The sequence below is a fragment of the Macaca thibetana genome, chromosome 3 (assembly GCF_024542745.1).
Source record: "Macaca thibetana thibetana isolate TM-01 chromosome 3, ASM2454274v1, whole genome shotgun sequence".
Taxonomy (NCBI): Eukaryota; Metazoa; Chordata; class Mammalia; order Primates; family Cercopithecidae; genus Macaca; species Macaca thibetana.
In genome coordinates, this window is record NC_065580.1 from 89,503,238 (window position 1) to 89,528,298 (window position 25,061).

At 35.2% G+C, this 25,061-nt stretch overlaps 1 protein-coding gene across 24 annotated transcripts in view; it reads left to right on the forward strand.

Annotated features, from left to right (window-relative positions):
* Positions 1 to 25,061, forward strand: part of HDAC9 (histone deacetylase 9) — a 927,498-nt gene that overhangs the window by 851,583 nt on the left and 50,854 nt on the right. For all 24 annotated transcript variants that reach the window (XM_050783085.1, XM_050783067.1, XM_050783066.1 and 21 more), the window contains one exon: positions 15,107 to 15,240. In XM_050783085.1, the coding sequence (XP_050639042.1) occupies positions 15,107 to 15,240 (134 nt within the window). The remainder of the gene's footprint in view (positions 1 to 15,106; positions 15,241 to 25,061) is intronic.

The following is a 25,061-nucleotide window of genomic DNA, read 5'->3' on the forward strand; positions in this document are numbered from 1 at the left end:
AAACCTCAATAGAGGAACTGAATTTAAATGCAGAGATTTGGATTCAGATTTAGATTCAAACTTGATCTGGGATGAGGCTCACGAATCTGCATTTTAACAAACACCCAGGTGATTCTGATTAACCAGAGGTTAACTCCACTTTAAGAAATGTAAGTTAGTCTAACACTTATATTTGACCCTTAGAGAAACAAAGCAAAGCCCAGAGATGGGAATTGGCACATCCAATTGTCTGGTAGGTTATAGAACCTGAGTTAGATTTAGTTACTAATATCATTTGTAAGTATTGACTAATTTTATCCAAATTCAGAATCAGTGGTGACACCCTGGCTCTATTGCTGATGCTTCCCAAGGTAGACAAGATAATTTTCCTAAGCAGTTAACATTTTTATGATAATTAAAACTGACAAATGTCTACAGAGGGTTTAAGCAGCTGGCAGAGAATATCTGGGTGTCTCCTAAGAGAAGTAATGTCTCTTCAATGAATTTGTCTGAAGTTGGAAATTATTAGGATGAGTTACACAACTCTTTTGGCACATAGTGATAGTGACAAAAGCTTTATTCCTTTGATAGTCACTTTGAATTTCCTTTGTCACCTCTTATTAATTAGGTAATTTTGAACGCCCAGTTGCCATTTTTTTTTTCTGAAGCTATAACACTTGTGACTGGGATAAGTGAAATGCTGATGTTCCCAATTTAATAAAGTGCTACCTTTTAATCTTATGCATCTATCCATTAATATCCAGATTCTGAAATTTTAACTATTTTTGAAAAGTCTGAACTCACACTCTAAGGGTAGAGTAATAGACCCAACAGCTGCATATCCCTAGTGTTTTCCAGCTTGCCTCCCAGTCTAATGCATCTGTAAGCTTCTTTGGTTTGAAAAGTAGTTGCCTAATCTCATTACAGACCCTCGTTGAAAGATGTCCATGACCTCTCAGTTTGAATGGTTCTAGAATGGCCAGCATCATGCTTTTTTATTTATTCTGGTACATACCCAGCTATTCCCCAAAGTCCTGGCAACTTCTCTTCATCTTTGATCTCCCCATCCTGAATCTGGCCTCTGCTTACCTCACTCTCTCATCATTCAATTCCACAATCTTGTCATCTTCTCTCAGATCCCCTAAGTGTCTTGAAGTGTTTGACCTAAAATGTCACCACCTTACCCGAAATACTCTATTTTTACCATTATGAAGGTTTTATAGCATTTAATATAAGTTGGATATTGGGCTTCATTCACAAATAGACTATGGCTTAAGATTAAAGACCTCTGGCATAATCAAGGGAAGACTTCCTTTTCATATCCCACACCCCCAACTTGGAAAAGTAGGAAAATCATGCAAGTTAAAAACCATGATCCAACATGCTATGGAATATGTAATGTTATTCCCCAAAATATGACAGTTGTATGGAAATATTTCATGGAAATTGGAGGCAGTCTTTATTTTCTTTTAATGATTTTTTTTAATTATTATTATTATACTTTAAGTTCTAGGGTACATGTGCATAACGTGCAGGTTTGTTACATATGTATACTTGTGCCATGTTGGTGTGCTGCACCCATCAACTCGTCAGCACCCATCAACTCGTCATTTACATCAGGTATAACTCCCAATGCTATCCCTCCCTCCTTCCCCCTCCCCATGATAGGCCCCGGTGTGTGATGTCCCCTTTCCCGAGTCCAAGTGATCTTATTGTTCAGTTCCCACCTATGAGTGAGAACATGCGGTGTTTGGTTTTCTGTTCTTGTGATAGTTTGCTAAGAATGATGGTTTCCAGCTGCATCCATGTCCCTACAAAGGACACAAACTCATCCTTTTTTATGGCTGCATAGTATTCCATGGTGTATATGTGCCACATTTTCTTAATCCAGTCTGTCACTGCTGGACATTTGGGTTGATTCCAAGTCTTTGCTATTGTAAATAGTGCTGCAATAAACATACGTGTGCATGTGTCTTTATAGCAGCATGATTTATAATCCTTTGGGTATATACCCAGTAATGGGATGGCTGGGTCATATGGTACATCTAGTTCTAGATCCTTGAGGAATCGCCATACTGTTTTCCATAATGGTTGAACTAGTTTACAATCCCACCAACAGTGTAAAAGTGTTCCTATTTCTCCACATCCTCTCCAGCACCTGTTGTTTCCTGACTTTTTAATGATCGCCATTCTAACTGGTATGAGATGGTATCTCATTGTGGTTTTGATTTGCATTTCTCTGATGGCCAGTGATGATGAGCATTTTTTCATGTGTCTGTTGGCTGTATGAAGATGGATTAGAGACTTAAATGTTAGACCTAATACCATAAAAACCCTAGAGGAAAACCTAGGTAGTACCATTCAGGACATAGGGATGGGCAAAGACTTCATGTCTAAAACACCAAAACCAATGGCAGCAAAAGCCAAAATTGACAAATGGGATCTAATTAAACTGAAAAGCTTCTGCACAGCAAAAGACACTACCATCAGAGTGAACAGGCAACCTACAGAATGGGAGAAAATTTTTGCAATCTACTCATCTGACAAAGGGCTAATATCCAGAACCTACAAAGAACTCAAACAAATTTACAAGAAAAAAACAAACAACCCCATCAAAAAGTGGGCAAAGGATATGAACAGACATTTCTCAAAAGAAGACATTAATGATTTTTTTAATGGCAGGTGGGAATAGACTTAAAACAGAACAAAACCACTGTGATAATATTTGAAAAGAAGTCTTTATTTTATCCATATTGACAGGTTGAATCATGGCATTTGTAAAGATGGTGTAGGATCTTGGTTATGTTTGTACCGCAGATTTTCTGCACTGATGTTGGAGAATTGCCTGTTTAAAAAAAAAAAAAAACTATCCTAACTATCCTATTGGGCTTACTAGATTCTTATGAAGTTTGCTAAATGTTATACTTTCTTTTGCAAATATTCTTTAAGCATTTCAATTAACTGGTGATTTATTTTTAAAATCATTAATAACAAATGTATAATAAAAGCTTATGTATTCTGGAATTCTTAAACAAATACATTTAGAGCCATTTCATATTTATTTAACATACAATTGCTGTCTAATTTAATCTAAATTAAATGATTGCTTGAAACCTATAATTTGAATGGTTTCTGAACCTCGACTTATGGCAGGAAAAATAAGAAGTCATCAGTTTTGCCCAGAGGGTAGATACTTATCTTTTAAAATCAGGTATTTTGGTCTTGAAATGAAAAACGCAGGTCATTTGGGAAATGCAATTCCACGGAATGCTTTTGGCAATGAGACCTGTCCCCATTTTCCTTAGAAGGCAATAGTTTGTTTTTCTACCATTTAACAAATCTGTGTAATTTAGCTGATACTTATCTAGCACTTTAAAGATGAATGATCATCTGTTTATGAAGAATATACACATTGAGATTCAATAGTAATATTTTTGTTGTTGTGTGTCAGGTACTATGCCAGTTGACAATATCAGTTTATAAAAAGCAATTAGGTATGAAGAAACCATGAGGATGAATATGGCAAATCAGTGCATAAGCTTTTTGGCAATGGTCAATTATAAGTGTTGCCATGGCCATGGTAACCTGAGTTGAATTTTGGGAGTACTGCCATGAATTAATGCAATGCTCAAGTTAAAATGCAAGCTTAGATGCAAGGGTTAGTTTGAAAAGGAATTAGTTTTTTGAGGGTTGATATATTTCCTTTTCAAACTGAAAAAATAGCAAAAGAAAATCGAAGTGGATGTTTCAGTTTTAACTGGGTTACAGTCATTAACATTTGAGGATTATTTTTCAGGCATAACCGGCACAGTGATTATAGTACTAATACATTAAATTTGCACTTCAATATTACTTGGATTTAGCCACAGAAGAGTGGTTTGGATGACAGGCACTAAAGTCAACTGACCCAACCTCTTATCCCAACTTTGTCATTGATTGACCTTGGTTGCTTGGGCAAGTTAATTTTCTTATTACTTGGGAAGTTGTGTGATGAATAAATGAGATAATGCATTTCAAATACTTAGCATGGTGCCTGGTTATATTAACTCTCACTAACATTAATTTATACACCATATAAGGGTAATGAACACCTTTGCTTGGCTCCTAATTGTGTCTTCATTGCCAGCACAGTTCCTTGATCACATAGTAGCTTCTCAGTAGGTTTCTCTTAAGTGAATGGATCTACCACAATTATTTTTTGAGTCCTCTTGAAGACATGGTGTTTTAGTTTTACCCTGTGTAAAACTAAATCAATGAAATTTTGTATAAGTTAAGTTTTTTTTAGCTAAGTATGTCTTTTTTCCCCATAGACCTATGTAAGCAAGAGTTCGTGGCCAGAAAGACTTCAGACTTTTTCATTTGGTGTATTATATTTATTTGGTCTTGAACTTCTTCCCCACACATCTCTCACTCCTCACCCTCACCCCCATCTTTGAACATGATTTTCTACTTCTATTGGCCATAATGTCTTTTTTAAAAACATTCTTCCAAAAGGAAAACAGATATTCTATAGCAGATATATCATAAGAGCACAACATTTTTCATGTTTTACTTGCTCTTCTTTACTTTTCCTTGAAAAATTGCTCTCTGGTATCACTATGCGCCTTAGTTTCCTCATCCACTTCTTTTTTTTTTCTGTTTTTTTTTTTTGTGAGACGGAGTCTCGCTCTGTCACCCAGGCTAGAGTGCAGTGGCCGGATCTCAGCTCACTGCAAGCTCCGCCTCCCGGGTTTACGCCATTCTCCTGCCTCAGCCTCCCAAGTAGCTGGGACTACAGGTGCCCGCCACCTCACCCGGCTAGATTTTTGTATTTTTTAGGAGAGACGGGGTTTCACCAGGTTAGCCAGGATGATCTGGATCTCCTGACCTCGTGATCCGCTCGTCTTGGCCTCCTGAAGTGCTGGGATTACAGGCTTGAGCCACCGCGCCCGGCCCCTCACCCACTTCTTAAAATGGTAGAATTGGAATATATAAACTTGAAATTAATATCTAGATCTATAATTGTTAAATTAAAAGCTTTCATTAAAAGTATAAATACTGGCCAGGCATGGTGGCTCACACCTCTAATTCCAGAACTCTGGGAGGCCGAGGCAGGAGGATTGCTTCAGGCCAGGAGTTCTAGACCAGTCTGGGCAACATAGTAAGACCGTGTCCTTATGAAAAAAATTGAAAAATTAGTAGGGTGTGATGGTGCGATGTAATCCAAGCTAGTCAGTAGACTGAGGTGGGAGGATTGTTTGGGCCCTGTGGTTTTAGGTTAGGTGAGCTATATGATGGTGCCACTGCACTCCAGCCTGGGTGACAGAATGAGACTTCATCTCTTAAAAAAAAAAAAAAGTATAAATACTGAGCACCTGCCATACACCAGACTCTGTTTGATAAACTGTGTGTCCATTTTGCAGTTGGCCTTTAATAATTAAATATTCATTTCAAACCTGTAAGGTAAATAAATAGTATTTAATTTTATATGTAGGTAATAAAACTGAGGTTCAAATAGAGTTTGTAATAACTCATATCCAATAGAAGTATCAGATTTATGTATAAACTGTGGCACATCATAGGTATTTAGTAAATAATAGTTGATTTGTAGTTGGATCATAGATGGATGAAGGGATGGGTGAGTGGATGGATGGATGGATGGATGGATGGATGGATGGATGGATGGATAACTAAAGTTCCAGTCAATCATCTTGCCATTTATTTTCTCAGGAATTTCTGAGGATCAATTTTGTCTTACAAAAGTAATGGCATTGAAGTATTCCATTGTTTCAGACTTTGTTTAGGATACAAACGAAATATACATTTACTTTCAAAAGGTGCTGAGAATATAAACTTACCTCCTGGAGCATCACTGACTAGAAGAGTAAAAGCATTTTTACTGTAGTTGGAAATGCTTTCTTTAAAACATATGTAGTATTTATAGGGCTGCTTGGAATAAGCCAACTGAAAGATTTAATGGTAATAATCTCCATATTTCTTCTAAAATTGATTTCCGGATTCAATGAACTTGGAAAGAGTCCTGGGACATCAAATAAGTAAAGATCTTAACATGAAATGACTCTTCAGAATATGTTCATAAATTTACATTTTAAACATAACCAGAAAATATATATCTTTGCCCATTATTAAGGTGATACTTTAATGAAAATTTTTCATTTGCATGAAATAAACCTTTTTGGCTACAGATGAAAGGACTTTATGGTAGCGACAATGGTTCTGTGAGTTAAATGATCCCAACATCATCAGGAATGAATCACAAGTGCCTACCATATGAATTACAGCACCATGAGTCTTAAAAAGGTATTTCTGTGGAAAGCATTCTTCCCATCTGCAACAATCAGATTCTGCTTTGAAGTCCTGCTGGAGAGCCTCACAATACATGAGACTGCCACATGCTACCCAAATTTCTCTCTCTACTTGAGCCTGACTGCATTTTCCTAAAGAATAACATGGTAACTTAATGACCACAGGGTTTAGAGAGGGAGGAAAATGGCTACAGTTTTTATAATTAGACTTCCCTGGATGTGCATTCTTCAGTAATCCTTTCTGGGTATAACTACAGAAGATAGTCCAATGGATGAGAAAAATTTAATTTCAAATGAAAATAGGGCAACAATGTGTGACTCCTTTGATCCCTACTATATTAAATGTGTGGTGAAGTCCACACAAACATTTCAGGCCCAAACGTAATTGACATGTTAATAAATGAGTAAATTGGTAGTGAGACTTTTTAGCCATAGAAGAGTTACAAAAATAATACAAATCAGGTGTCATTGAGTATTTCAAAAGCTGTCACTTCTGCTTATCTGGATGCCAGTGCCTCTGCTGAATGGCAGATTGAGGATGGAGGTTGCCAGAATAATTTTTGTTGTTTCTTTTTTTTAAACTGGAGGCTTTCCTCAATAGAAAGAAAATAATAGTTGGGGGAAGACTTGTCATGAATGGGAGACCGGCATCAGCAAAGTCAACAAATGTTTAAGTAGAAGTAAAATGACTTATCCAATAGATCACAGTGTGTCACCATTTCTTTATTAACCAAATGAATCATGATCGAGGTATCTTTCTCTGAGAATTGGCTGCTGATTCTAGGGTCTGATCTGTTTTACTACAGGGAGGCAGGATAGCAATAGTAACTAAATGGTAGGTTAGAGACAATTCCCTGTTCAACCCACTACAGCATTAACTCAGTTTTGGCCTCCATAGAGACTTCCAACACCATTTGCAATTTTGTAATAGAAACGGACTTTGTGGGAGAGTTATACAGTCCTGACTGCATAAACTTTGTTCTCATTTTGGCTTTACGTGCTTTACTACTTAGGTTCTAGCCCATGCTCTGGTGACACACAGAAGTTAGCAATAAAAAGAGCAAGGCTTCTTCCAACCCTAATAATACATAACACTAGAATAAGATAAATACTGACATACATTGGTCACTTTGATTATACATTAGGCTATTATTTGCTACCTTGTATATTAAACTAAAAACCTAATAACACACTTAAATATCTAAAAACAGAATTGGTTGGTGCATGGATACATTTTAAATGATATTGTAGAGAAATGAAAAATTTATCCACTATTTGATATTTGTAAATGCAGTTTAAAAGAAACCGGAATGATTCTGTTTTATTTAGAAAATACAACAAGAAGCATGAAACACACAAAGGTAGAATTGGCTATTTCTGGTTGATGGAACTATGTATTTATTATTATTTGTAATTATTTTATGATTATCATTTATTTTATATATTTATCAGATAAAAGATAACACTTTATATGATATATCACAACAGTCTGTTTATTATATAATATTATACTATTTAATTTATTTATTATTTTCTATCATTTTCCAAATTTCTTACAATGAAAATGCATTAATTTTTTTAATACTGTTTTTTTAAATGAAAATTAAAATAAAGCTAGATAAGGTTGTTTCCTTTCACTACCACCATTCTCTGGGAACTATTTGGAAATGTTAGAGAGAAGCATTTGAGACATGCCACCTTGAAGAATGAATCCTTTTGTGTCATCTGACATGGTTATTAAATACATATGTAAGGTTTAATCTTTGAGCCTTCTTAGAGCAACTTTTCATTTCAAACAACTTCTAAACTAGAGAAAATACTGACACAATATGATTTCTTAGCAGAAACCAACCCCTATAAAGTATCAGGAAATCAAATTGAAAATGATAATTTTTATAATCAAAAATATTAAATTTGCTTCTACTAAATTAATGGAACCAAACAGAGGATTTCATGCTGAAAAGGCCCTTCTAATTCTCTTTCTCAATGGTGTCAAGGTCTTGGTAGTTACCAGTTCAGCTCCGCTTGGTCATCAAAAGAAATGATTTATTACAGTGTAGAATCCTTCTCATGCTTATAATTTAATGCTGATGGACAATTTTTAAAACAACCAGGCTACATGTAGGATTCTTTAGTAGTAGTTATGGTGTTTGATGGATGCCTCATTCTAAAATGTTTTCTAAAGTAAAAGTTTAAGGTACCAAATATCTTTTTAAAAGTGTCTGACATGGCCCAGCACGGTGGCTCACGCCTGTAATCCCAGCACTTTGGGAGGCCGAGGTGGGTGGATCACGAGGTCAAGAGATCGAGACCATCCTGGCCAACCAACATGGTGAAACCCTGTCTCTACTAAAAATACAAAAATTAGCTGGGCATAGTGGCGTATGCCTGTAGTCCCAGCTACTCGGGAGGCTGAGGCAGGAGAATCACTTGAACCCGGGAGGTGGAGGTTGCAGTGAGCCAAGATCACACCACTGCACTCTAGCCTGGGTGACAGAGAGAGACACCATCTCAAAAAAAAAAAAAAGTATCTGACACAATATGATTTCTTAGCAGAAACCAACACCTATAAAATATACAGATTCTTTTGTAGTCAATGCAGGTAATAGGGATGACTGTTAAGGCTGATTTTTAGTCAATGCATCCCAATACCAGTCACTAACCTGAGCCTGCACATGTGGCTTCCCCAAGGCATCCAGGTTCCTCCCTCAGCTCTGCACTCAGTTCTGAAACTGATGGCCTACATGAATGTTGAGAACCCCATTCCATCTCTATGTCCAGTGATTGCTTGAGCCTACAAGGTACCATGGTATAGGAACATGTTTTCCACTTAATCACTTAGCCGATCAGCCCTCACACTCAAAACACTCAACCCCACTTGAGGAAGGTCTCTGCTGTAATTTTTCAACTCTAAAGGTTTTATTAAACTTACTGTGAGATGTAGGATGAGCTTTTGTGTCTTTAATGAAGCTAGAAGTAAATACGATTACATGAAACTTGCAATCATGCTTACTAAAAATGTTATACATCCTCTGCTCCAACACACACACACACACACACACACACACACACACGTAACATGCCACTGAAACTTTTATCTAATATGTCCTGAAAAATAATACCTTCACCTTGGTAACCACACTTGGCTGGCATATTTAATGTTTCTAATATGTACAGTAACAATGAACACAGCAGAATTCAGGATAATAAAAAAAATCTCGAATTGCTTACTTTGATTTGAAGAAGGAGCATGGGTCTTGTAGAAATTTCTATACATCACTTGAATGTTTTGTGCATGCATAACTCAGAGTTCAGCTGCCTCAATCTCTGACTGCAGAGATCACATGGGTAACATGTGAATGGAAATAAACCCTGTAGGTAAAAGAAAGAGGAATTTGGATAGAGATCAAAGATTAACTTCATTCCACTCTTTCCTTCCACTTTTTACTATCCCATCTAAATTTGGCATTTTATGGTACTTTTTTCATTCCCAAAGGAAAGAGTGAACTTAAACCAGATTTGGATCTCTCTCTCTCTTTCTTTTTTAATCCAGTGATTTGATTTGTTCAGTAGTGACTTTAGATAATTGAATTCTAAATTACTAGAAATTATTAGTAAGATTTCTGGCTTGATTTATCATACCTTTTAAAATTATCACTGTAGCCCTGGTTTAGGTTACAGAAAAAGCTGTCTAGAATATTTAACAATATGATTAACAGAAATGTATCCTTACATATTAGGTTTTTTACATAAATTTTCTAGAATGATACTAATTACTATGTGCTATTAATCTTGGCTTAGGGAAAGAACATTTTTGAGCGTTAGGGATCAAAATTTTGCATTACTTCTTTTCTGAATGTTTATCATTCTTTTTATCGTCATCAGGTAATAAGGTAGTTTAGTGTGGACAGCCTCATTCCTAAGTGGCCTGGGTAAAAGATTCTTATTGGCATCATAATGAGGTCCATAGGAATTGAGAAATACTAAAATGCTTGATAACAGTTTTTAACTAATTTTAAGTCCTTTTTAGAATGAATTTTTGTGAAGAATTTTAAAACATGGGATAATTGTAAAGTGACTAATTTGACTTCCATCCAAATAGTAGTTAAGTGGTTAAAATCAACATTAAAGTGCTTCAAGATATTGGGGAGATTAACTCATCCTGTTCATGGTGAACCTCAAGTGCTAGACTAGAAGGGAAAATCTTCTAGGCAGTTGTTTACCAAACGGATTATCTTAAGGCATTACAAGGATTAATGTTTTATTTTATTGTTCAAAATAGAAGTAACCTAATTTAGTTTCAGGTTCTCATTATCTGATGATTTTATAGGCTTTCATTAAATTCTACCAAACACACCTTGAGAATTTATTTTCTTTTCAAACAAAAGACTATGATAATTAAACGATCATTGGTTGCCAGGGGTTGAGGGGCAGAGAGGGAGGATGAATAGGTAGATCACAGGAAATTTTCAGGGCAGTCAGCGATTCTGTCTGATAGTGTAATGGTGGATACATGCCATTATGCATTTGTCAAAACCCATAGAATGTACAACACAAAGTGTGAACCTCAACTGTACTTTAGTTAATAATAATGCATCAGTACTGGCTTATCAGTCATAACAAATGTACCAAAATAATACAAAATGTGAATAATATAGAAAGAAAGGGACTGGATATGGGAACTTGTTGTACTTCCTGCTCAGTTTTTCTGTAAATACAAAACTGCTCTAAAAAATAAAATCTATGAACTATAAAAAAATTCAATTGATTTAAAAATTAAATGTTTTTTCACTGTAAGTTCACAAAGCATATAAAAAATGAAATGTTCTATTGAAACACATGTTTTTATTTATTTTTATTTACCCTACCTTTTGGCAATTGCCCCTGAAATTGGACAGGTTGGATGCCATGTAAATTTTTTCTAAATGTTGAATGAAAAGCATTCAAATTTGGCAATATGAGACATTACATATTCTTAAACACTGTCATGTGAAAATATCTCAAAATGCTGAATTAAATATTAAAATCATCCTTTTAAATTTATGGTTGACTTCCAAAAGATAGAAAAAGGAGAGTAAATCCTGAAGTTGTTGACCACCCTGGGGGCATCTATACCAAATTCTCCAATTGATCAGAGTTGGAATATTAATAATCTACTGCATATTGTAAAAAAGGGTCAGAGGCTTGGGCCTAAGAATGGAAGGGAATTTAATTGGAGACCAGAATAAAGAAAGAATGACAAAGGGCCAACACTTTGGAAAAGAAAATGTTCCTAAATAAAACAACACATCCATCTTAGCTTTTGCCATCAATAAAGGGAATTTCCAAAAGAAAGTTTCAGAGAAAAGAAAGAATGTAAGAGAGAAAGAGAAAAAAGAAAGAAAGAAAGAAAGAAAGAAAGAAAGAAAGAAAGAAAGAAAGAAAGAAAGAAAGAAAGAAAGAAAGAAAGAAAAAGAAGGAAGGAAGGAAGGAAGGAAGGAAGGAAGGAAGGGAAAAAAAGAAAAGAAAAGAAAAGATGCCCTGACTTTCTTCTCTATGAGAATTTATAATAAAGTTTTAAGGTCCATATTTTTTTTTTTTTTTTTTTTTTTTTTTTTTTTTTTTTTTTTTTTTTTTTTTTTTTTTATTTTTTTTTTTTTTTATTTTTATTTTTTTTTTTGAGACGGAGTCTCACGCTGTTGCCCAGGCTGGAGTGCAGTGGCGCGATCTCGGCTCACTGCAAGCTCCGCCTCCTGGGTTCACGCCATTCTCCTGCCTCAGCCTCCTGAGTAGCTGGGACTACAGGCGCCCGCCACCGCGCCCAGCTAATTTTTTGTATTTTTAGTAGAGACGGGGTTTCACTGTGGTCTCGATCTCCTGACCTTGTGATCCGCCCACCTCGGCCTCCCAAAGTGCTGGGATTACAGGCTTGAACCACCGCGCCCGGCCCTAAGGTCCATATTTATGATATACATGTGCAAACAACAACAGCAAACTCCACAACCAGTCTTGCAATATGAGAATTTAAAATAGATCCTAGATGGTAGTGTCCCAGATATCCAGCAAAAGCAAACAATATCACACTTGAGCCAGATTTGAAAGACAGATATCACATTCAACCCTGGTGTCTTAGTTCAGGCTGCTGTATCAAAGTATAATAGACTGATAGCTTATCAACAACAGAAATTTATTTCTCACAGTTCTGGTTACTGTAAGTCTGAGATCAGCTTGCCCGCATGGTCAGGTTCTGGTGAGGGCCTTCTGGAGTAAAGACTGCCAACTTCTCCTTGGACCCTTAGAAAGCGACAAGAGAACTAGAGGACTCTCTGGGTCCCTTTTGTAAGGGTACTAATCTCATCCATGAGGACTCTACTTAATCTGAATTAAAGAGTGCCAGCCTCTCCTTGGATCCTTAGAAGACAGCAAGAGAACTAGAGGACTCTCTGGGGTCCCTTTTGTAACGGTACTGATCTCATTCATGAGGACTCTACCTAATTACCAAAGGCTGCCTCTCAAAAACATCACATTGGAGTTTAGAATTTCCACATATAAATTTTGGGGGGTTGTGACATTCAGTCCATTGCACCAAGCTTCATATATTTTTCACATATAAAGTTACAATGAATACAAGCTCAAAGGACTCCACAAATTAAATAAATTAGTAAAAATTTTAAAAACGGGAGAATAAAGGCAGCATGAACATGAAGCAGCAAAAACAACAGAGAGCAAACTAAGCCAAAAGATTTCAAAAGTCAGTTGCAGAATACAAAATAATTATGCTGAAATAAATAAAGGAAGAAATAAAAACATAAACAAGGAGTTAAGAAAGTATAATAATGACCAATAAGTCATGAAATAGAACAAAATCAGAATTCTAGAGTTAAATAATATAATCACAGAAATGAAAATATCACTAAAGGTGTGATGTAGCAGATTAGAGGTCTCTGAAGAGGGAAAGTCTGGAAGACATCTCTGAATCAAAAATATACATAATGCAGGAAAGAGAGAGATGGAAAATATGAAAGAGAATGTAAAAGAGATCAAGGAAATATTTACAGACAATATCCACCTACATCTATGTGGAATTTCAAAATAATATAATAAACATTTTATTTCAGCAAATTCAAACACTGAAATAAAAGAAGGAAACTCTTGTAAAAATATAACTTAGGATGATATAGAAAGCAGGTGTAGTCATATAATCCCTTAAAAATTCAATCAATACTTAAAAATCTTCTTCAAAGTGAACACAAGACCCTAATGGTTTCATAGGAGATTTCTCCCTGACATTCTGGCATCAGATAATAAAAACAGAGAGTCCCAACCACATCAAAATTCATTATGGTCAATATAAGAATGGAAAATTACAGATTAACCCCATTCATGAATATACTCAAAAAATATCTTAAAACAAAGTATTAGCAAAACAAATCCAGGTGTGTATTAAAAAGATTATACATTATGACCAAGCTTATTTTACTTCCTAAATGCAGTGATGGCTTCATATTTGAAATATTAATTAATGTAACTAACAACACTGTCAAATTATGGGGAAAAGTCTAGCTGTGTAAAGAAATAATTAGATTAAATTACATTTGTAATGAAATCTCTAAGTTAAATTAGAAATAGAAAGCTCCCCTCTTATACTGAATGAAACTACAATAAGATGCCATTTTTTTTTACCACCCACTTAGCAAATCATACCAAATGTTGGTAAGGATGTGACTTAACTGGAACTCTTACATATACTGTTTCTGAGAGTGGGGCTTGGTAATAGCCCTTTGGAAATAATCTGGCATTATTTAGCAGATTTTAAGACTCAACAATTCCATTTCACATGTGCATATGTGCACCAGAAGACCCGTGTAAGAATGTTCATGGTGACATTATTTGTAATGGTAAAAAACCTGGAATTTGGTGATAACAGGAAAACCAACTCTCTGTCAATAGAAGATCGGGTAGATAACCTATGTTGACATATAATGGCCTACTAGACAGCAAAAAAACTATAGCTACAGGCATCAACAGAGATGAGCTAACAAAACACATGAAATTAGTAAGTTGCAAAACTTTAAAACCATTTTTATAAAGTTCAAAAACAAGGAAATTAAACAAAGGAAAGCAATGGAATTATAAACTCAGGATCCTGATCTCCCACAAGGAGGAGGATAGCTACTATCAGGGAGAGGCACATGGGGGTTTAAAAAGTGTTGCTAACTTAATTTTCTTTAAGTTGGAAGGTAAAAAAGCAGATATTTGTCATATTATTGTATTTTATAACATGTATAGATGTTATTCATATTTTGCATTTATCAAGGTTTCACAATAAAATAATGCTTATAAAAATCTAATGTAATAGATTTTATATTACATTAGATAATGTAAATAATTATGTTAGATAATATAAATTTGTAATAGATAGCAATTGGGGGCATAGAAAACTTTCTATAATAAAGGCCAATGATGGAGACAGGAAACATATGGCAAGCAAATGGAACAGTTTACCTTGTTAACACCGGCTGAATCATATTCAGTTTTTTGTCCAGGTACGTACAGACTGCGTTATGAAAAGCAGCGCTGTGCACTGGTGAAGAGCCAGATTGGTGCCAGTCTTGGTTGTGATACTTCTTAGCTGTGGGATCTTGGGCTTTGGGTCCCTTATCTGTAAAATAGAGATAATAATAGGACCTAATCCATAAAGTTATTTTGAGTATTGAATGAATTAGCACACAGAAAATGCTTAGTAATGACTTACTCGAAATATGTGTTCAATCAACGTTAGATTCTAGTGATCATTTTCTCTTGATTTAATACTTTGAAATATTCTGTTTGTATTATGGTAGGTTTTGGTCATTTGACGAAGCAATTGATGACGTTGGCTGATGGACGTGTGGTGTTGGCGCTAGAAGGAGGACATGATCTCACAGCCATCTGTGACGCATCAGAAGCCTGTGTAAATGCGCTTCTAGGAAATGAGGTAAAAAAGTAAAAGTACAAAAGGGCAGGGGTAAAGATTCAGGGATGTATGCATGTATATTTTTAAACTAAAAAAAAAAAATTCTGCATACTCAGAAATCTTAACATTGCTCTTACTATTAAGAAAGAAGGTAAGCCTTAGATAAGATAAGTTTACATGTTCTCATATACTACAGTGTTATTCCAGGTATAGAATCCACATAGCACTCACTCCCTTCAATCAGGTTAGCCACAGAGCTCAAAAATAAGAAGAACGTTTTGTCTACTGACCCAACCAATGAGTATGGAAACATTGAATAAGAAATAAAACTTTAAAAAATGTCTGGAGGTTTCTTGTAGGATTATGTTATTTCTGGAAAAAAAAACTATTTTAAAAATTGGTAAACTATTTTTGTCAACATTCTTTATGCTAAGAGATAGGTATTTCCATCTTACAGATGGTGAGAATGAGTCTCAAAAATGTTGAGAAATCCATCCAAAGTCATGTAGTCAGAATGTATTATAAGATCCAAGATATGAACATGAATCTAAATGGCCAAAGACCATTATTTTTTCTTTCACATGAGATGGCTACATTGCAACATATTTTCTGACTACTCTGCAGAATTCAGATCCAATTGCTATGAGGTTCACTTCCAGCTCATGGCAACATTTTCAACCAATTAGTTGCAATTCAGCAAATATTTCAGTTTCTATGTATTCATTAATATTATCCATTAACTCATTTTCTGTAGTGATTATACAGTAGTGTTAGGACTATCATACGCATTTTGCCTTTTATGAATTTGCAATATGATTTTGCTTATTAGATAAACATACACAAAATCTTTTTAAAAATCTATCATTCATATCATTTTTAACTGTAATGCATGCCTTTGCCTATAGTATTTATGAAACAAAATGTACCTTTTCTTCTGCACATAGAACATATAGTTCTTATTGTCATTATTTTATAAACCTGCAGTGTTTCCACATGAATATTTTTCATATTTATTGAAGTAAAAATGTACGTTGTTAATTTGAAGAATATGAGAGAGAAAACTTAAGCATTGCTCAAATACTTTACTCTTGTTAATTTTTTTTTTTTTCCTGAGACAGAGTCTCACTCTGTTGCCCATGCTGGAGTGCAGTGGTGCGATCTCGGCTCACTGCAACCTCCGCCTCCTTGATTCAAGTAATTCTCCTGCCTCAGTCACCCAAGTAACTGGGATTACAGGTGTGCACCATCATGCCCAGCTAATTTTTGTATTTTTAGTAGAGACGGGGTTTCACCATGTTGGCTAGGCTGGTCTCGAACTCCTGACCTCGTGATCTACCCGCCTCAGCCTCCCAAAGTGCTGGAATTACAGGCATGAGCCACCGCTCCCGGCTGTCTTATTAATTTTAGAAGGCACAATAACCCAAAGGATGTAATTATCTAATGATTAGTGTCAACAAAGTACTGCTGTTTCAGATCACACACAATTCAAGGTGTGTAAAATTTTCTAAAATGTTAGTGTCTTTCTGAGATTCCTGTAAGTCAATAATGTCAAACAGAATGTTGAGTATTTTTTTTACTTTTTGTGGTAGTAATGGAGTGCAAGAAATAAATGCTATTTTTATTTTATAAGTTGATGTTGGGTTGCTTTTTTGCCCCCTAGATAAGATTTTTGCATAGTCCCCTGTATTCTGAAATCACTTATTTGATTTTAAATATAGAAACATGTTACAGAAGCATATTGATATTAATATTTCCATTATAAAGGTTTACACAGATGTGCAGACAATCAGAATGAACTGTGGATTTGTGGCTCCATGGATAATTGACCTAGCCAGAAAGAAATGTTACCTGAGTGCAAAAGCCAACCACTTTTCTGCCTACGTGGAAGGAAATCAGGGATTTTACTGCCTTTCTTTGAACACATGCATTCAAATGAGATTCTGTCTCTATACTCTTATAAAATCTTTTGCTCTTAACCCAACATTTCCAATGAGGATGGAGTGATCTCTCCTATGATCTCCTTCTTTAAGAAATGATTATGTTTCAGAACAGATTCAATTGTGTGAAGTTACATGTTTTTATTAATTTATCTGTGTTTACTGTAAAGCAAAGTGTGTTTTGTACCTTGCTGCCATTCTATGCCCTTTTGACTGGGAGAACTCTGGTCATTTTAGTACATGTGCTTTTCATGGAGATGAAATAGACTGCTTTTATAGAGCAATTAGTGACATTAAAATTGATGGCAATATGAGAGAGTACATATTCTTAAATACTCCTGTATGAAAATATCTTGCTGGCTGGGCGCGGTGGCTCATGCCTGTAATCCCAGCACTTTGGGAGGCCGAGGCGGGTGGATCACGAGGTCAGGAGATGGAGACCGTCCTGGCTAACATGGTGAAACCCCGTCTCTACTAAATATACAAAAAATTAGCCGGCGCGGTGGCGGGCGCCTGTAGTCCTGGTTACTCGGGAGGCTGAGGCAGGAGAATGGCGTGAACCTGGGAGGCGGAGTTTGCCGTGAGCTGAGATGGCGCCACTGCACTCCAGCCTGGGTGACAGAGGGAGACTCGGAAGGAAGGAAGGGAGGGAGGAAGGGAGGAAGGGAGGAAGGGAGGAAGGGAGGGAGGGAGGGATTCAAAATTCTGAATTAAATATTAAAACTACCCTTTTAAATTTATGAATGACTTCCAAAAAGACAGAAAAACGAGAGTGAATACTGCAGTTGTTGGCTACCCTGGTGGCATCTGTTTGAAAATCACCAATTGGTCAGAGTTTGAACATTTATAATCTACTGCATATTGCAAAAGATAGTCAGAGCCTTAGGCCTAAGAAGGAAAGGGAAATTAATTGGAGACCAGAACACAGAAAGAATGACAATGATGTCACCTGATTTAAAGTTTGAGACCTGTGCCTTTTCTGTACATGTTTAGAAAGACCATGCCTGAGAAAGAGAAAGGAATAAAGGTATCACTGGACAATATTAAACCTGACCGTGTGAGTGTTTAGATTGCTAAAATTTCCAGTAAGTGCTAACTGAAATGATTATTTTTGGCTATATTGACTATTGAACTTACTAATTAATATGTATGTCTTATGGTAAATTTGAGTTAGTTATTATGATGCCCTAAATACCAGCTTGTCCCTTTTTTTTTGGTAATCTTTAGTTGCATAAGCGCAACCTAAAAATTTTCAGTATAAACTAAAGGAAGGGAGGTTTAAATAATGTATACCTTTCTATATTTTTTGTATTAAACTTTCTTGAGAACATAAATAAGAATATAGATTTCCCAGTAGATACTTTAAGGGTAACAATGAATATGGGATTATTGAATTTTTGAAAGGTAAATTTTGTTGTCAGGTCTATCAGAATATGGAAGAACAAAGTTAAGAAAAAGAAAGATTATTAAAAGTGAAAAATTAAAGAAAAATACAAGTGTGTTTTACATTATAATTCATTTGGAAAAAGGAAATGAAAATATAATACATAAAACGCATTAAAGAATGGAGAGTTCTTCTCACTTTCATTGACAATATAATTTATAATCCAAGGCCTGGTTTTCTGCATTTTTTTCAAGGTCAAAGATCATTATGACTACATTGAAGTTTTACATTTCATACTTTTAGAGAAATAATATATAAGGCATATTGCATGTACCTCATCATTTTTTTAAAAAGTGCATATATGCAGTTTTCACAGTAGTTTTCTATGGTAAGCTATAGGTGAGAAAATACAAAAGAATGTCTTTCAGATACCACCTATTGCGATTTCAAATCCCAGTTTCCCTCCAAACCCTTTATTCAGTGATTAATAGAGCAATTATAACTCATTATCTGGGATTTCACTTTTACAAATAACAAAATGTAGTAAAGCTTGAACTTAAAACATTGGCAGAACCCACTTGAGTTTCTCAACACTGAACATGCAATTGAACTCACATTAGAAAGGTCAAGAGGGGCCTTTCTGAGGGCCTCTGCTCTTTGTCAGATGTATTTATTCATGTGCGGAGGATTAGAATTCATAAACATTTTGCCAGTTTTTTGAATGCTATTTCTTTCCCTTGTTGTTTTTGGCCAGGCCATATCAATACAGCAAAATTTTGCTTCTTAGGACTTATTATCAGCAGAATAATATGTATTACATAACCCAAAGTAATTATAAAATCAGCAGGAACCGTTAGCTCTGCATCTGTGTGGACACATAGATGCGTACCAAAATCTTGATTTTTAAAAATTTTAGTTATCTGAGTGTTGTACCCAAAACAGGCATTTTCTTCTTTTTAAATATCTTTATCATGAAAATGATCTACTTAGCAAAACATCTCTTAATTATTCTTTTAAGAAATATGTACAAGGTTAGTCAAAATAGTATACTATTGGATTAAAACTAATTTGAGCATGGTACAGGAAATTCCTAGAGGCAACTAATTTTGAAGACATACCAGAAGTCCATTTTTTTTCTTTTTCTTGGCAAAGTTTAGAACTTAGATTTATCGGTCCAATCAGTGCATGATGAATATTTTTGATCTTTTTAAATGAAGCACTTAGAAGCACCAGCTTGGGGTTTGCAAGAAATTGAAGTGAATATTTAAATGAGAAGAATCATTAAGTTGCTTGGAAAGGCATTAGGGATACTTGTGTCAACAGCCACATAGTTTTTAGAATTCATAATAGAAACATCTGTGAGGTTCCCAGAAAATCTGATTTTGGTAATCTGTATTTGAGCTGATTGGCAAACAGTGTCACAGTTGCTTTAAGGCCAAATTTGCCTACTGTTATGCAAAGCCAATTAGTGGCACCCCGGGTTACTTCCTCTGAAAGAAATTTTCCCAAGAGGTGAGAAAAGCTTTAAGCAGTTTCCATTCCTACGGAATCTAAAACAAAAACATTGAAAAACTTCAAGCAAGTCGAAGAAAGGAGAGGACATGTAGTAGTAGAAGCCTTGGGTAGTGAGTTGAGAACATGGCCATTAGAAGATCACCTGTCAATACCAAATAAATGATGATTTCTAAGCTTGTTAGAGGAAAAAGCAAAACAAATTGTGATAGATCTGGAAGCTGTTGAAATTATGCTAAAGCCTCTAGTACTGTTCAGCTTTACACTTGGAGCATATAGCATGTTTTGATTTCCCTCACTCTTTTAAAATTTTGGCTTCTGATTTCTTTTTTTGTCTCTTTTTTTTTTTTTCTTTTCTCTTTCCCTCCCTGCCTCCCTCCCGTTATTCTTCACTTCCTCACTCCCTTCAACCCTCTCTCCCTTTCTCCCTCCCTCTCTCCACTTTCTTTTTAATAACTGCTATCGCCTGTTGAGTATGCTCAGCTGCTTTCATTTGACTTGAATTTCACAAACAGTGGCTAAACTTAGTGATCGTGTTTGTTGATAATCTTTTAAAGATGACGTTTTGCTCTAAAGCTGCTGAAATAGTCTCTTGAATTGACTCTAGTAAGTGTTGACAACCACCCCTGAGGTGAACTCTTGAGATGTTGTTGTCCAAGTTGCTCATCAGGGGTTTGTTTGCATTGGATTCCGAATGGGGAAGTTGTTTTGCCATCTTTTTCATCCTTTAGATTATGTATGGCTGAGGCTTAGTCCATTGGGGAATTGGTGTGAATCTGGGAAAGCTTACAAGCTCCTAAATAGTTGCCATTCATGAGTAAAGGAAGGAGGAACTGAATACAAGGACAATGTATGATATGTCAGAATAATGTTTTTCTATGGTTTTCTTTTAAACTTTGAAAGCTCACCATACTCTGAAAGAGAATGTATGGATAACCTAAAGAGAATAAAACTGTTTGGGAAAAATATTATTTGAAGATACTTTTCAGTGTGGATGTGGTCTGTGATGTTGCATTTCTTGTATTCAACAAGGCAGAGCCAAATCGATTGTGGATTTCTTTTGTTTATATGTTTTATCAAATGCCAAGTTAAGTGGAGGTTGTTTGGATAATTCGAAACTCCATTTTCTGTATAGTCTTTAGGTTTTTCAGAGAGTGTTAAGGAGAATATGGGCCAGGAACCTGGACATTTCATAGGTTATGGTAACCAATGAAAGAAAGAAAGCAGTTCTTTGCCATGGTGAAACAAACATGTAATGATTCTTTTATCTGTCCATTCATTCCTCTTTTATTGGGCATGTATTTTGTGCCCAAAAGTTTTAATATAAGTAAAAGTAAAACAAAGTGCATTGGGAATATAACATAAAACCATTGTTTTTAACCATAGAGATGGAGGAATATTTTAATATTTAATTGGTCTTGAATAAAAAAACAGACTAATATGAGCTAATATCTAAGGAAAAGATTATCATGTAATGGGAAGGCATAGATAAAGACATTAAGACTTCTTAGAACTGTGGATGGCTCTGTTTGGATTTGTTCATTTTGTTTTTGGTAGAGGAGAGGTATGTTGAGTAGAATAAAAGTACCTACTGAGTCTGAATCTGGGTAATGGAATATCATAAGGAATTAGAATTTCTGTGAAAAAAATATGGAAGCTTTAAACAAATGAATCCCAAGCTTTGGAGTGAAACAACAGCAACAAAACAGTGTATTTTTTTGTGTGTATGGAGATGGCAGAAGCTCATAGAAGAAAACAAAGCTTATTATGAAAATAACTGTTAGCAATTTTCCCAGATAATCAATAAACAAAATTATACTCTAACCACAATATGCTGGAACCGACTGTAAATGACTTGTGAAAGCCAATTGTGTGTGTCTCTGCTTAAATCTAAGTTCAATAACATCACATTAGTAGCCTGAAACAGGCCATGGTGGGAATATTTACACCACAGAAATCAGCAAATGCTACAAATTAGGACTACTTCTTGGACAGTTAGCAGTTAAACATTTACCGGCACACCACAGCTACATAATGTGAAGCAGGTCTTGTTAGCAGAAAAGTCAACATTTGGAAAAGAGTATCATACAAAATCTCTTTAATAAAACAAAAAAATTAAGAAAATATTGAAAAATATAAAATTAGCAGATTAAAGGAAGAAGAGATTAAAAAAGCAAACAAAGAGAAGAATACTAAGACACACAAAGTGAAACAGGGCTTACCAAATTTGACTGTCAAATTTAAACTTACTTGCAGAAATGGGGGCAAGTAAACAACAAGATTTTTGGCATTTAATGTGAGCCAAGCCTTCTTCATAACAATTGATATCCAAACTACGGACATTATGTTGAAACACTACAAATACAGCCCTGAACAAACTTCCTTTCAATGTTGTTAGAACTTTCGTTTGACATGCACTTTTCAATATATATAGTATTTTCCTAACTCTACTATGTGGTTCTGTTTTCTCATTATGTTGTATATCTACAAACTTACCTTAATGATTAAACAAGAATATCAATAATCTGAATTATCCAACAAATTGCATTCATTATCCTCTTTCCAATAGACCACTATGCCTTCTTCCATTTATTTTTAGGTTCATTTTTAATTACTTAGTTGGTGATTGCCATAGATGTTTAAATGTATCATGTGCAAACTGTCCATGGTTTAGCACCATGGAAATTATAGGATACTATTTGGGCTTGATATGAAACAGAGGCTTCTTCTCTTTGATATGGAACAGAGGCCTCGTCCTCCTTTCATTCATTGGCTGATGTATTGTTTAACCTACATTTCTCCAAAAGGATAAAAACTCAGTTAATAGAATAATAGCTACAGTAATGATCTCAGAGTCTGGCTCACTGGTCCCTCTTACCTTATTCAAGGAATTCCTGCAATATCTCATGCGAGCTGATGACCATGACTGTTCCCTTTACCTCTTGGTCTTCCTGTTACTCTCATAAGATTTATTAGACTTATGTCACTGCTATTGACCAGACATATTTCTTTATTGCTGTGTTGATATCACCCTACATCAACCACATGTAGGTAGGATGCAGGCAGACCCAATCTGAATAATTTCAATAGTTTGTCAGTGTAGTAACTTGATTGTCAGTACAATCACCCTGATTCTGATTTTTCCCCCAATCTATTTGGGCAAGAATTTTAATGACTTCAAACAAATAAAAGAGGTTATTTTGAGAATGACTCATGAATCACAATATGGATAAAATTATAACCAGATTTACTTACACAATCAAATTAAACATACACATCTAATTGCAGACTTCTCTAAGATAATTATTCAAATGAGAGCTGAGTTTTCACCACCAATCCCTCCTCACTAGGGAATTGATAATAGTTCATCAGCATGTAGAGTCAGGTCTTTATCACAATCTGCTTCCCTTGTCCTCTTGGTCTTGATTATCATATTCTTCCAAAGTTCCACAATATCTTTGACCCTGACAACTGAACCCTTTCTGCATTTTGTCTGAGTCGCTTTGCATGTTGCAGGGGGACTTTCAGCTTTCTTTGTAAGTGAATTTGTGGCCTTATATCTAAGAATATAACATGTTGCTGTCATGCAAAATATATAATCTCACTTTGTTTCCTGGAAGCACAGTAATACAGTGGAAAGAACATGGACTCAAGATCCAGACTTTGTTTCCCTATTCTCTTATGTCACAATGCTTTTTTAAAAAAATTTTTAACTTTTGCTAAACTGTTTTTAATTGTAAAATATAACACTTATACGGAAAACTGCAAAACACGAATGTACACCTCAATGAAATATGACAGAGATCACATATGTAATGATCAACCAAGAGATAGAGTAATGTCAGCATGTCAAAAGATCCCACATTCCCTAGTATCCCTTCTCTTTTCTGAAAGTAACCAATTTTCTGATTTCTAACACTACATTTTAATTTGTAACTTTATATCCATGAAATCATACAATATATAATTCCTTTCTTACTCGTTTTGCTCAACGTTATATTTGTGAGATTTATCCATGTTGTTGCAACCAGCCATAGTTGATTCGTTTTTATTAACATATAGTATTCCATTCCGTAAAAATAATTTTTGGGAAAATGTCACAGTTTATTTACATGTTCTACTTTTAACAGATAAAGGGAATTTTTCCAGTTTGGGGGCTATTGTATCTAATGTTGTGATGGACATTTTATATGTGTTTCTCGGTGCACTTGTACCGACATTTTTGTTGAATATATTTCTACAAATGGTATTGCTGAATCCTGAAATATACATGTGTTTAAGTTTTGTGGATAGCACCAAACTGTTTTCCATAGTTACATAGTGACAATTTGTACTCCTACCAGTGGCATACAAGTGTTTACACAGTTCTGTATCCTTCTAATACTCCATATTGTCAGTTTTTTAAAATCTTAGCCATTCTCTTGGATGTGTAGTAGTATATCACCATGGTTTTGATTTGCCCAGATGCTAATGAGGTAAAGCAGTTCTTCATCTATTTATTGATCATTTGGATGTACTGTTTTTGAAGTATCTATTCAAAACTTTTGTCCACCTTCATATTGTCTTTTTCCTTACGATTTAGCAGTTCTTTATAGGTTCTAGTGTTGGTTTCATGTGTTGAAAGGTGACCTTTGATAAATGAAAGTAACTTTTTAGTGTGGTATAATTTATCAATCTTTTCCTGTAGAATTAGTTCTTTTTGTATTCTGTTTAAATATTCTTTCTGGATTCCCAAAGTCATGAAAGATTATTTTTATTTTTTCCTTACTCTTCTCTGAAAGGTTTATTTTTTGACTTCAACATTTAGATGCATACTTCATCCGGCATTGAATATGTATATGTATATATGAATATAGAGGTCAGGTTTGTTTGTTTGTTTCAATGTGAATATACAGTTGATTAAGTACCACTTATAGAAAAGACCATCCATTTGATGGGGCACAGTGGTTCACACCTGTAATCCCAGCACTTTGGGAGGCTGAGGTGGGCGAATCACAAGGTCAGAAGTT